Here is a 14,492-nt window from a genome sequence, read left to right as displayed (position 1 = left end):
GTTTCTTTAGACATATTTGTCATTTCATACTCATTACAAGTCATTTCAGTCCTTATTAGTCATTACTGCACACTAGTAAGCATTTTATTCATTTTTAATCAATTGTGGTCATTACAAGCCGTCGTTAGACGTATTGGTCATTTTGTAGTCATTAGTATACATTACAAGTCATTAGTAGTCATTTTAGTCATTACTACTCATTACCAGACATTTATAATAATTTGTAATTAATTGTCGTAATTACAAGCCATCGTTAGATATTGGCCGTTTCGGAGTCATTAGTAGTGATTACAAGTTATTAGTAGTCATTATTAGTCAATACTAGTCTATATAAACCTCTACCGATATCTATTATAACGTTATCATTCCTTAACTGTCACTCATTCATAACTCATCAATCATTTTTATTCTTTAATCTGTCTTCATGTGGCGTGATGACTATTCGGCGGACACTCTGGCGGTCAGGTCTGCTGACACAAACTTCGCCATGACCATAGAAAGGCTTTCGCCTTAAAACTCGCTAACTGTAAGTTGCATTCCCCGAGGCATTTCAACGTTCCATGTGCGTGACCTGAACGGCACTTTATGAATGGACTTTGCCCTGTTACAGAAGCCTGCTTACAGCATGTTTTTTTTTGTTTTGTTTTTTGGCGCAAGGAACACAGATCTCACGTTAAAATTGTGGGCCAATTCCTAGTTCGGTTTAGGGTGCAACAAATGGGACAGTCGTAAACTCGAAGAACGTATAAACATCGTTTAGGCATTTGATAGCATTGCTCTTCCGATTTTCTTAGAATCCCTTATATCCTTATAGTGCGCGGCAGCGTCAACACAGAAAGCACAGTCAATCGCTGCCTTGGAAACGAACAATCACTAATATTTGTCTTTTAGAAGTATACAACTCATGTCAGGGTCTTATTATGCAAATGGGAGTTTATCCATTTTATATCAACTAGATTACAATATGTGGCAGTAGACCAGAGCCCGTATTGTATAATAATAGTAATAATAATAATATTAATAATAATAATAGCCAATATCTTTATTTCAATCTACTTGATGGAGGAGGCTGCAAATAAAAGCTGCTCCAGTAGAGGCAGCTTGACGAGGCCCGCAGTCCCATTACAGAATATTCGGCAACAGCATACATGCACACACATACCCATATACACAAAGAGCCATTGGTGACCAGACCAAAAAGAATTAGGTAGCTTCTTTGGTTCTCATGGTGAATACAACTGAAACAAGTAAACGCTACTGAACATATATATATATATATATATATATATATATATATATATATATATATATATATATATATATATATATATATATATGCATATACACAGTGACATGAAAGCAGCGAAAACTTCATGTTCAAAGAAAGGCTCAAGAAATAATGAAAAATGGGCTAGCAACAGGCTTCAACTTAAACAATGTCCCAGGTGAACTGTTTTGATTCTCCCTAACAAACTGATCATTAAACATAGTGGCGACAGGGATGCCAGATATCTCACTGCCATTTATGTTCCGCTTTTCTATACGAGAATATGATGTATTACTATTTAGGACAGTATTTAACGTTTTCCATAAGAAATCAGGTTTTGGTGTAGATCACTCAAATTCAGACCGAATGTCTCGTATTCTGCTTAGTTTTGTTTCCTTATTCAGTTTATTGCGATATATTTTGAATTGTTTCAGTGTGTCTGGGTCCCTATACTTAATAAATTTATAATACAATTCGTTCTTGTGATGTATTTTCGCAAGAAATTCAGGCGTCATCCAAGGTTAACAAATTTGTTTGCCTAAGGTAATTATTTTTTGGGGGAAAGTGGCACTTATACACTCCAGAAATTATATCTATGAACTTTGTATATGCCTCTTCATCGTTGGTGATTTGGCCGATAACTTCCAGGTCAAAGGTTAACATCTGAGTTCTAAAAGACTCAAGGTTGGCTGCTGTAATTGGCTGATAAGTGAAGCATCTCACATCCCTCTTGTCTCTAAAACTATGTTTAGGTATCATGATAAATGTTGAAAGGTGGTTGCTTATGTCGTATGATAGCACACAGGCGGTTATGATTTCGTTTTGCATATTTGTTATGAATAAGCCGAATAAAGTTTCACTGCTGTCTGTAATTCGGTTTAGCGAAGCACGAAAAGCTATTCCGCTAAAATTCTTCGTAAGGCAAAATTCCAGCCGAATCCCATGCTGGACATATATTTGGCGAAGGCCAATAATATGCCAACGGCAAAGAGCACTTGCGAAAGAAAAGCTAAGTGAATTCGGCGTCAGCTTAACGGGGGCAGAAGACCACATACGACTGCTGTCCTTTCTAAAGACAGCCGCAGTTACAAGACGTATGATCACGCCGGCATCAAAATAGGGGCGGATGCCTGGTCTTCATATGGATGCCGGATTTGATGCTTTGTGCGTATTCGCCGGTCTATGTACGTTGCGCTCGGTCGTGACCAACTGTTTCATGCTTAGGCCGCCCAAGCACTGCATTTATACTCGTGACTAATAAAGAAAATGCAACTATTGCTTTCATTTACTTCTTTCCAGATGATCGGTCGAATCCAACAGCCCATCCGGCGGTAATGGCTGTGCGGTGATGTGCGAGCAGACTATGAAACACGAAACCAACAGAAAGAACAATAATCTGAGATCGCATTGTATGATGATCCCTTCCCTTCAATTCTATGAACTTTTTATCACTCATCGCAATGAATAAGCGATAGTGGCGATAACTGAAACACGGTTTAATTCGAACCGATGACGAAGGGCTAAGGTAATACAAAATGAGAAGAATCGCTACATTATACTGCCAATGGACCTATCACCTGTAACGTTCCATTTCACATCCGTTTCTTATCACAAGGTGCGCCTTGTAGACGATCCCAGTGATAACGGTGGCGCAGCGACGTCCGAGGCATTGAATAAGCGCGAAAAGAATGGAACAAAACTAAATGGAACGGAACAGAATGCTGTTCCTGGCAACGTATTTACAGTTCTGGGCACTTCAGACGCGATGCCGAGGGGGGTTTTACCGAGTACGCCTACCTGACCCGGCCTGGCGAGCATCCCCTTCTTGGCGAGTCGCAGTTCCACGATCGAGTCACGGTACGGGTCAGCGCCGGGAGGCGGAAATTCGCCGGGGGACCCCGGAGCCGCAGGAGCCGCCACCACGTCGGCCTTGAATTCTGCAGGTGCGCCGTGCAGCTGGACTGCTTCGAGCTTCGCGGCCGAGCGCCGCCTGTAGAGCCGGCAACAGGCGTCCAGGCCGAAGAGCGCAAAGGCCGCCAGGATCCACTTCCACGTCTACTGCAGCAGGCCGCCGCGCCGCAGGGCGCATGCGCACGAGCATGGGAGTAAGCGACCTCGGGTCTCACCACAGTCGCCATGCGGAGCAGAGTGCTTAACCAGAAGCACACGCTCGGGAATCACGTCGTTCCACACTGAACAACTGTAATTGGTTCAACCTACTAAATACCGTCCGGACACGTACTGCCGTAACAAGAAACTAGATATTCTTTTTTTTTCTTTTCTTGGTTTGCCACACGAGAGAACTTCAGGACATGTAATAATGTGTTACCCATTAGCGCATATTACCAATCACATAACATAAGCACACCCACAACGTGTACGGCAGTAGCAAGGCTAGTAGCGACATATTGCAATGCGTTGTCCAAGCACAACGCATTCAAAACTTTTTTTTCAATATGGGTGTTCTTGGAAGGCAAATTTTCAAAAAAGGCCGCGTATTGCCAATCATGCCAATTATGCAGTTTTCCAAGGAGATAAAATAAGGAAAGGATGGTCCGTCTGCTATTTAACGAACTTTTCATCAACATTCATGTTTACGTGGGGGACAGAGAAACCGATCGCATAACATGTGTAACGCGGTCTAATGGTGACTGATGTTCATACAACAGGAAGTCATTTTCGCGGTCCACACAAATATACATGGCATGACAGCATTTCCTTCTTGTTCACAAATATCAGAAATGTGCTACGAAAACCTATTGCTTTACCCGGCATCATTGATTTATACCCAGCATCTTTTCTCGTACTGACTAAGACCTATTGACGGCACCGTTTCCGATGCGCATATCTTATGCAACTGGTCCTCGTTAAAATTTCTTCGATGTGATCACAACCACAAAAAAAGCGGTGGAGTTCTATTAGCAGGTATAAAATGAGTTTATATCAGAGAATGTTCTAATTAGTGTCCTTTTGAGAATGCATATAGATCCCTAAAACGCGACTTCAGCCAGTTGCTTATTGGTGTATTTTATGAGGACCTAGCGTGAGTGTCACTTCCTCTCAAGAAATTAAAGGAATTCTCAGCGATCCTCTTATTCGCTTTCCAAACTGCATTTTGTTTATTTCTGGACACTTTAACAATCCTGGTATTAACTGGCCGATGTTATGTGTTGCTCCAACCCTAATAGAGGAACACTGTTTTCTTCAAACTTGTCTTGACTCTTCTTTAACACACCTCACCACTAGTACCACGCGAACGTCGGTTACGTCTGCCAACATTCTCGACCCTTTTCTAATTTATCATCATGAAACTCGTTTTAACTTGACCCACGTGGATGCTCTTACCTAACTAAGGTCGAAATACTAGTAAGTATACACGATGTTACAAGAAAGTTAACTTCGGCAGAAACTACTCAGAGTTATTAGCATTTGCTAATGAATTCCCATGCTTTTATTTAAAACGGTCTTTAAAAAAATAGATGTGGTTGAAAAACACACTCATCAGCTTGATAGACAAGCACATTCCTCTTGCCCAATTAGTTTCAGTTTCAGTTTCAGTTTGTTTATTCAGACATACATTGCCTGGGTTGAAAGGACTAAAGGCAGATGAACTCTGCCTGACTAAGGTCCCTCCACCCACTCAGAAGCAGTGAGAATAAAAAAAGAAAAACAATGGCTTTGTACATTAAAGCGCCACAATAAGATTTTCATGAACAGAAGTAACATCGTGATTAGGCATCTTAAATTGAGTAACGGAATCACACAATAATGCAACAGCAATAACCCATAACAAGAACAAACGCGTACATAAATGGCAACATATTAAAAAGTACAAAGTTTGTGCAAGCGTTATACAATATGTAACATAACCATTCCTAGCAATGTATAACTGTCAGAAAACGCAGCAGAAGAGGTTATAGCACAATAAAAACGTTTTTTAAACTCAAGAACTTATTTACGACAGAGTACCAGATAGTAAGTACGTTGTAACATTTTTCTTTAAACTGTGGATAGAAGTACATTTTTCAATAAGTTCGTAGATATAACTATTGTTGCGGAGAAGGTTAGGTATAAGGTAGCGCAAGGTTTGGTTACCTTAAATGGTTCTGAATAACGGTATTCTAAATTGTTCGTGTCGGAGATCATAGGGAACATTAGTAGGGTAGCACTGAGCCATATAACTACTCAATTCATTTCCAATTTCCTTGCGAATATACAAGGCGAGCTTCAGATTAAAAAGTTGGTTAACAGTAAGCAATTTAAGCTTGTTAAAAAATGGCGCAGTGTGTTCAGTTGGTTCCAAATTTTCTGTGCAGCGAACAGCTCTCTTCTGTACAATTTTTAACCTTTCAAGGTTCGTTCCTGAAGTCGTACCCCAGATTAAGAGACAGTAATTGAGATTAGAATGAACTAGTGAATAATATAACTGGAGCTTTAGCCAGTTTGGTACCAGACACGTAAGTTTATATAAGACAGAATTTGATCTAGACATACTAGCATGTACTTTGTTGATTTGCGGTGTCCAACTGAGGTTTTCATGAAAAGTACACCTAAGAATTTAAACGTGACGCGCTCGATGTCATTATCTTTAAATCTAACAGAAATGGTGTAATCTTCGCGTTTATTTCTGCCTTTGAATAAAACATATATAGCTTTACTAACGTTTAATTCTAGCTGGTTACACTCAAGCCAGTATGAAAGCGATATCAACCACTCGTTCGCCGCGATTTCTAAATCTCTTAAACGGCTGCCAGAGAAAAAAAAAGCTGGTATCATCCGCATACAGAACTCCACCGTTTAAGGTGCTTGAACTCGACACCGTAGTTCAACGATCATCTTCGACGCCTACTGAAGAAGAAAAAACAGCTGTATAGGCATGCCGACAAATATCGTGTGCCACAATCATGGAAACGCTACCAATTATGCAAAAACGCGCACCCATCTCTGCTAAAAACTACGACACGTACCTTTTTTCTTTTGGAAATGACCTTTCTTCCCTCCTCGCAACTAACCCACGACGTGTTTGACGTGTTCTAAGCCAGTGCAGCAACTATGAAATCGCACTTACTAATCATAATGGTGACATTGTCTCTGACATTGAAAGTGCTGAATTACTTAACGATGGTTTTTCATCTATTTTTACACATGAAGACTGAACGTCCGGTCATCTCACTAGTATTCGCACTGACATAACGATGCCTTAAGTAACTATTACAGAAGGAGGAATTCTATCATTATTAAATAATCTTAAGCTCTGTTCCGCGTTTGACAATCTCGGGTTCAACAACAAGATACTTAAAAAATATTTCAGCTAGCCTCTCAGACATTCTGTGTGCCTGCTTCTCGTAATCATTATCATCCCATACCGTTCCTCAGGACTGGCGGGTGGCCAAAGTAATTCCCATTTTCAAGTCAGGTGATCGTTCTGAGGCCGTAAATTATCGCCCCATCTCTTTAACTAAGGCAATAAGCAATCTATTGGAAGACATTATTTACGCTCAGGTCATCAGCTACCTTGAGGAGCACGGTTCATCTGTAAGCAACAGCACGGTTCCCGCCGAGGATTTTCATGCGACACTCAGTTCGCTAGTTTTGTACATTATTTACACTCGCGCTAGGTTAAAAGGGTTGTCGCTAATGGCAGGAAAACGAAATACCTTACCTTCGAACTATTTTTCTCGGCGAAGATCCATAAGCAAGAAATTCCTTTTCGTGCTATTATGTCAGAGAAAGGGACGTGGCAGGTCTGTGTCGCTAGTTACTTAGTTACTTAGTTACGTGTCGCTAGTTACTGTCGCTAGCAACTACAGAACTGCTTAGCTTCACTAGTTTTTTCAGACCCCTTTCGCTTGCATAATTCTCAGGCAATAGTTCAGTATTTGAGAGAAGAAAATCCTGGTGATTGTACAGCTTTCAGTATGAATATCGAAGACCTGTATTACTCCTTCCCGCATAACGAGTTGCTAAATTCCGTTCATGAGTGCATTAAAGAACAAGTGCAAGAGTCGGCTTTTACTCACAGATGCGGTGTTTCCACGGAGCTTTTCTAGAAATCCTTTCAATGTACTTAAGGTAGACGCAGACTGGGTGGAAAGATGGCGTGTTTCTGTAGAAATCAGGCATTTGTATTGGCTTAAAAGTTGTCCCTCTTCTGAGCGATAGTCACCTGAGTAAGGTTGACAGCTGCTTAGAGAAAGCCTTAGGTTATTGCGTTATCAAGATATTTCGTTACGTTGATGATTGCCTGATTTTCTGCAGTAGGGGAGAATTCGATTCCACTGCTACCTCAGTAATTGAGCAATTTAAACTTTATGGAGGAGGATTAAAGTTTACCAAGAAATTTCCTCAGCGACGCGTAATTCAGTTTCTAGACATTTCCTTGGTCTTCGAACAAAATCACGTTTGTTGGCAGTACTCCCCAAATCTTGGAAGCCGTTGTTAAATATTCAATCCAAGCAATCCCAAGTAGTAAAAAACGGAATTGCCATCTCGTGCCTTAAGTCTTCTCTTACCAGATCCTGCATGCACAAAATAAGCGCCCGTTTTATTGCACAGATCCAACGCCTATTAGAAGCAGGTTATCCTAGCGTAGCAGTCGCCACTGTGGCTGAACGTCTAAAGAAGTCGGTTTCGAGGGTGGGACGGACGCGATTACAGGAAGCAGTAATAGCAAAAAAAAATTTGTGGCTATTCTGTACATTCATTCAGTATCGCACAGGCTTAAATAAGTTGCAAGTAGATATGATGTTAATGTTGCTTTCACTGCTCCCAATAAGCTAGGTAATATATGCGCTGCCGTTCAGAGGAAAAAGGAGCAGGTAAAAGGCGAAAGAAGAACAGATATTTGTCCTGTGAAGCACAATAAGAACAACAATTTTACTGGCTGTCGTATGTGTGGTTTATAATGTTCCCTTTAGCTGTGGCCAGTTCTACGCAGGGCAAACGGGACGGTGTATCAATCAGAGGCTAATGGAATATAAAAGGTCATTAACCGGTGGATCGCCTTCTAATCTTTCCCTACATTGCCAAGATTGTAACTGCATGCCAGCTAGATGAATGTGCGATATTGTACAGCCATAAGAATGAAGATACGTGTCTTATGGTAGACGCATGGCATATCTATAATGATGGAAGTGCGTGCGTCAGTCAGCCTTCGATTACTTTACATAAGGAGGAGATTAAGTGATTTAACAGCTATCTCTCACGTAGACCGGCACATGTACTCGACTGACACGTGGTGATACCATTCTAGCACTTTCGCAGATGAGTTTTGTGTTTTCTTTCTTCTTTTCGCCTAAGTGGTCCCTTCAGTTGAGAGGCGGCGTTGGTGTTGTCCACTTCTCTTCTCTTGTGTCCTGTCTGCACACCTCACCTTTCTGAATAATGTTTGAGGGGTTGGTGTATCACGTCTGACGGGCAGAATGACGGATTAAAGTGATAGGTCCTCGAATTTGTGATGACGCGTGAGTAATCTTGTACAGCGTGATAAGCCGCTGACATGTGCGGCTCTGCTACCATCACTCAAGCGACAGACAGCTTGATCTGCGGTCGTCGGTGGCACTTGGTCGTGCCCTCCGCTGTCTGTCTGTGCAAAATTATTTTTCAAAACTATTTTTTTTTCATAGCTAAACAACCTAATCATTAAAGATAACGGTATGTGTATGGATGGCCCTTTCACCATTCATGTCCTTAACTTTGTCATGGGAACTAAGGACTGCTACTACGCACACGTGGTTGTTCAGCCCTGCCACATAGCAAAGCTGCAGACCATCGCCGATTTATTTTTGTTCACATAGTGGCGGTTATGTTGCGTGTATGGGAGGGTAATTAGGAATGTGGTACAGCAACGTTTCTTCTTTTTTTTTATACGAGTCAAATGTATTTTAACTGCATCTGCACTTCGGAAGGATCGCAGATGCAGCCATGAACCGCCTTATATTCTTTGTACAGGTTCGTCCTTACTATTCGTCACTGCTTTCGTAGTGATGATAGGTGTACTATCATCTTGCCGTGCCCTGAGCAATACCTTTCTTTACTTGATGATGCATGGAGTGTGCTTTTTCTGTTGCTTGCTGGTGATATTGAGCAAAAACCTGGACCTTCTAAGGATGAGATTAAGCTTCTTTCCGATATGTCCTCATCCTTACAAGCATCCATCAATAACCTAGCTAAGTCGCATTCCGATCTTGAAAAATCGATGAGGGCCCGTTTCAATGAATTAAATGATACGCTAAAAGTGCCCGCGCAGCATACCGAAGCAATCAGCCAACTGAAGTCTGATGTTGCTTCTCTTAAGAAGGTGGTCAATGCACAACAACAAAAAATGAACGAATTTGAAGACAGAAGTCGGTGCCGCAATTTAGTTGTTTTTGGCTTTCCTGAATCTGATCACGAGAGTCCCAGCAGTTTAAAGCACGTAATTACTGAAGACCTAATCAGCGTAAAGCTGGGATTATCGGTCAGTACCGTAGAAAGGGTGCATAGAATAGAAAAAAAGAACAGCCCGATAAACCTAGACCAGTCATAATGAACTTCTTTGATTATAATGAGAAATTGCGCGCCCTACATAGTTCATTCAAACTGAAAAGCTCAACTATTTCTATTAGCGATGACTTTTGTGTAGCTACTTTAAAGAGACGTTCGAAACTATGGCACTATTGCGAACAGTTTAAAGATAAAGGCCATAAAGTTTGTCTGGACTATGAGCGACTTCGGGTAGGCGATAGCTTTACGCTTGGGATGAGGCCGCCTCGCAGCCTGTTATGCTACCTCAGACTAATTTGCCTAAAGCTGGTCCTTGATTGCAAACAGAGACGCTCCGTTTTATCTGCTTAATGCATGAAGCCTTGCCAACAAGTCAAACCAATTAGAAGATATCCTCATCCTCTATGACCCACACATTTTGGCAGTCGCAGAAACTTGGTTGACACCGCAGATAAATTATTCCGAAATAATTCCTCCATCCCAGAAAATAATTAGACATAACCACACTGGACGAGGAGGGGGCGTTGCCTTGATTGCAAAAAGGGAGATAAATTGTGTCCAGCTTCCAAACATACCACAGCATGAAAGCATTTGGTGGGACGTTAAATATCGAGATTTTTCTATTTTAGTCGGTGTCGTGTACAGGTCTACCAAAAGCGCAGTGTCATTCGTGGAATCTCTTGCCGTCTACCTAGAGCGCATGCTCCGACCTAATCATAAATGTCTGATGGCCGGTGACTTCAACCTACCTAGCATTGATTGGGAACAGTTATCAATCTGTGGCTCTCATAATGCTGACAGTGTACACGTTCTTCTTGATTCTATGTTCTTTCATAATCTTAAACAGGTTGTACTACATCCCACACGTGTCACAGACCTCACCCAAACAACTCGTGATCTTGTTTTTATCAAAGGCTTGTCGGAAAATCCTACTGTTGTCGTAACTGAAGGTATAGCTGACCACAAACTTGTACATGCGGACTTAGAAATACAAAAAAACGTTTAAGTTACACCCTTCACGCAATTCTTTCTGGATTTTTCATCTGCTGATGACGAATACGTCTTGGATTGCTTACAGCTTTCCCTCGATGAATTCAAACGCGATGGTGACGTCACGCTTTTCTGGGACAAGTTTAACTCTGTTGTTAATTATTGTATTGACGAAATCTAAAGCTAAACGTCATAATCCATGGTTCATTCATGAAATCATTCATTTCAAACCTAGAATAAAGCGCGAACGCAAGTATAAGCTAGCTCAAAGTACTGAATTTTGCTCTTTAAGGGATGCTTTACTCATCAAACTACGTAACGCCCATGACGAATTTCATAATCAGACTACGATTACATTCCTAAAAAGCTCCCCAGACAAGTTTTGGCGTTTCCTGTCTGACTCTAATCGAATTGTTCAGCAGCTAAGAATAAACAACAGCATAACTTCTAATCTTAATGATATCGTCAATGAATTAAATGACATTTTTTAAAGCATTCACTCGACCTTCAGTTCGCAGCGCCCATGATAAATCATATACGCTATCTACATCTCAATCAATTCTTGGCATTTCAATTAGTCGTGAAAGAATTCTTTCTATGTTGCGTGATATTGACGTAAAGAAATCGCCTGCACCCGATGGTTTGCCTAACAACTTTCTTCGACGCTACGCCGAACTAACTTCTGGATTGATATACATTATTTTTAATGCATCTCTTAAACAGAGCTCAGTACCAAAAGACTGGCTCACGGCCAAATACCGGTGTTTAAATCAGGTGATCAACTTATTCCTAAAAATTATAGACCTATTTCCCTCAGAAGCACATGTTGTAAGCTCTTGGAGCATATTATCGCTATATAGCCTCACATCTAACCACTTGGAAGCGAATAACTTTGTTGTTAATTTTCAGCATGGCTTTCGTAGGAAGTTTTGAACCTCAAATCAATTGTTATCTATTGTACATGACTTTGTCAGTGCCATAGATGATCGCCTGCAGATTGACGCAATATTCCTAGACTTGACAAGGGCATTTCACCGTGTGCAACATGCAAATCTAATTGAAATTCTTAAATCACTTGGGCTACCAGAAAATGTAGTGCATTGGATTCAAGCTTATTTAGCGAATCGTGTTCAGTTTGTGGAAATGAACGGTGTGAAATCTAATAGCCTACCTGTTTTATCCGCTGTACCACAGGGGTCAGTGTTGGGACCCCTGCTGTTTCTTATCTATGTAAATGATATTGCTAAAAATTTGGATCCTAATGTCAAGGCAAAATTGTTTGCTGATGATTGTGTCATTTATTCCACTGTAAGGAGTTCTTCATGCCAGGATACACTTAACAATAGTCTTTGTAAACTCGCGGACTGGTGCGACGACAGAGAAATGCAAATAAACTTTTCTAAAACAGTGTCAATGACAACATTGAAACGAAAACCACTACTTGATACTTTCCACATTCGCAATCGGAACCTTGACTCTATTATCTCTGTGAAATATTTAGGCATAACAATTAACAGTAACCTCAAATGGGACACCCATATTAACAACATATGCAACAAAGCTTTCCAAAAACTTTGCTTTCTACGCAGAAAGCTAAAGAAGTCCCCTTCATCTGTCAAGCTGCGAGCTTATCGTTCCCTCGTACGCCCAGTCCTAGAGTATGCTTCCATAGTTTTGGACCCGTTAATTAATAAGGAAATTGACAAACTTGAACGAATTCAGTGCCTGGCTGCACGGTTCATTTGCTCCGATTACAAAACATCTTCGTCAGTTTCTGGCATGTTAGGCCAACTTGGACTGGATCCGCTCCACGTGCGCCGTAAAATCGCCAGGCTGAAATTTTTTTGCTCGTTGTTACATAATCAAACTGGTTTAGAAAATGCCACATATATTACCCATGTTCCACAAAGGTCGTAGCGTATTTTTCATTCTAAAGTAGTTCAGTGATACTTTTCCCCAACTAAAATCATCAAGAAATCATTTTTCCACTTACAAGCGAAGAATGGAATCATTTACCGGAATGTGTTGTTGAATGCACTTCCTATGTTTCATTTGAAAATATATTGAGAAAGCATCTTTTGTAAACCCTCTCCTGCTTGGGCAGCATTGCTGCCTGTAGTATTGTCCACATATATATATATATATATATATATATATATATATATATATATATATTGGTTGTCGTTTGTCATTTGGTTAATAAGATTATTTGATGCGAAAGGTAATTCTCTAATACTGGTGTCACATGCTTTTAAACACTTTCCAATATAGATACTATCCTCGATGTATCTGTAAATCTATCCGGAGTCGCTGAACCATGCTGACCCTGGTACTCACACAGGTGAACTGCTTCATAGCATAAGTTTCTACAAGTATATAAATCCTGAATCGAAAAAACTGGTGCTGACATACGGAGTAGCACACGTTGTATACAGGTTATAAACTCCGATAATGTGCCACAGAAGCATTCACAAGGTAGCACACAGCAACAAAAATTTCGCATATTTTTCTGGGGAAACACGGGCGTGCCATTCTTGTATTTATTTTGCTGTCATCCCTCTGGGTCATTTTTTTTTTTTTTTGCCGCGCTCTTTGTTGTAGGAATCGGCAAGCAGCTGTGACCGGAATATATTTAGCGGGCGCGTTAACGCGCCATTTAGTCCCACGTAATCTGTCGTCACATAGTTTACGTCGTCAAATGAGCTTTACCAATGGTATTAAGCAGGTATATTTCTTTCATTTTAGCAATAGGATTACTATACTGCGGGCTTGTGTAAGAGCAAGACGCTCAGTACCGGTATTACGTCGTCCTCATTCGCCTTTGCGAGTGGTCAAATCAGGGGCTGCCGCTTCAGGCTAAGACCTGAGTGACGTAGAACTGTATCGGTAGACTTACCTCACTCTTCTGAGAAATGAAAACAGGCGGAGCAAAGCAGACGCCAACGTCCGGCCGCGGCTCTGGATAAGGGATCTCATCCCTCCTGCTGGTGTTCATAAACTGGCAACCAGGAACGTGCTCCTCGATGTTAACTTGTTCCTTAAGGACTCCGCTATTGTGTGGATAAAGGAAGGTGTTCGGTTAGAAGGTGTATGTTTAACGATTTTACACAAGCGTTCGAACAAACCATCATTCGGTTTTCACTGAAACGGTGTCTCAGAGTTTGTAAAAGTACTCGAACGTGAGAAGTTATGCGGTAGCCGTGCGAGTAGTCACGTTTCAATATACTGTCATGGTTGTAAACTGATTTTCAAAAGCGTGACAGAAAGATTACAATATTATTTCGGTAAAACTACCTGCAATCATTTTCTGATAATTTCGTTGCTCACTGGGTCGTTCTCTTAACTTTATCTGTCACTCCACAGTCGTTGTACAGCAAAAGGCGTTACTGCGAAATCACTGATTACATTTATTAAAATTAAAGCACAAAAGTACTAAAACGCCCGCGAACCCTTAATAGATTTCAGCGACTGAAATTCTGTATTTTATTATACTGATATTTCAGCAAAAAAGAGTCATCTATAAACTCTGCCTTTGTTGCGTTATAACTAGACAGTGCGGCTTCCTTACCTGAGCGGATGAAAGATTGCTAACACCAGGAACAGCAATAAAAGGTGATGAGAGTACCAGAACAGGTCATAGCATGATCTCCTGCAGAAACAAGTAAAAATCATTAGCGGGAGTAAGGTCGTAAAATATCTGATGTACGGCTGATATTTCACCCCAAAAATTTATTTGGTGTGATACGCCATG

General features: G+C 40.9%; 1 protein-coding gene across 2 annotated transcripts in view; it reads right to left on the bottom strand.

Annotated features, from left to right (window-relative positions):
- Positions 1 to 14,492, bottom strand: part of LOC126523520 (NADPH oxidase 4-like) — a 262,696-nt gene that overhangs the window by 66,667 nt on the left and 181,537 nt on the right. For both annotated transcript variants that reach the window (XM_055066892.2, XM_050172121.3), the window contains exons 8-10: positions 14,310 to 14,390; positions 13,638 to 13,791; positions 3,065 to 3,322 (exon numbers count right to left, since the gene is read on the bottom strand). In XM_055066892.2, the coding sequence (XP_054922867.2) occupies positions 3,065 to 3,322; positions 13,638 to 13,791; positions 14,310 to 14,390 (493 nt within the window). The remainder of the gene's footprint in view (positions 1 to 3,064; positions 3,323 to 13,637; positions 13,792 to 14,309; positions 14,391 to 14,492) is intronic.

Source organism: Dermacentor andersoni, chromosome 6, assembly GCF_023375885.2.
Source record: "Dermacentor andersoni chromosome 6, qqDerAnde1_hic_scaffold, whole genome shotgun sequence".
NCBI lineage: Eukaryota > Metazoa > Arthropoda > Arachnida > Ixodida > Ixodidae > Dermacentor > Dermacentor andersoni.
Note: the sequence above shows the minus strand (reverse complement) of the source record. Positions and strands in the feature narration are given on the sequence as shown.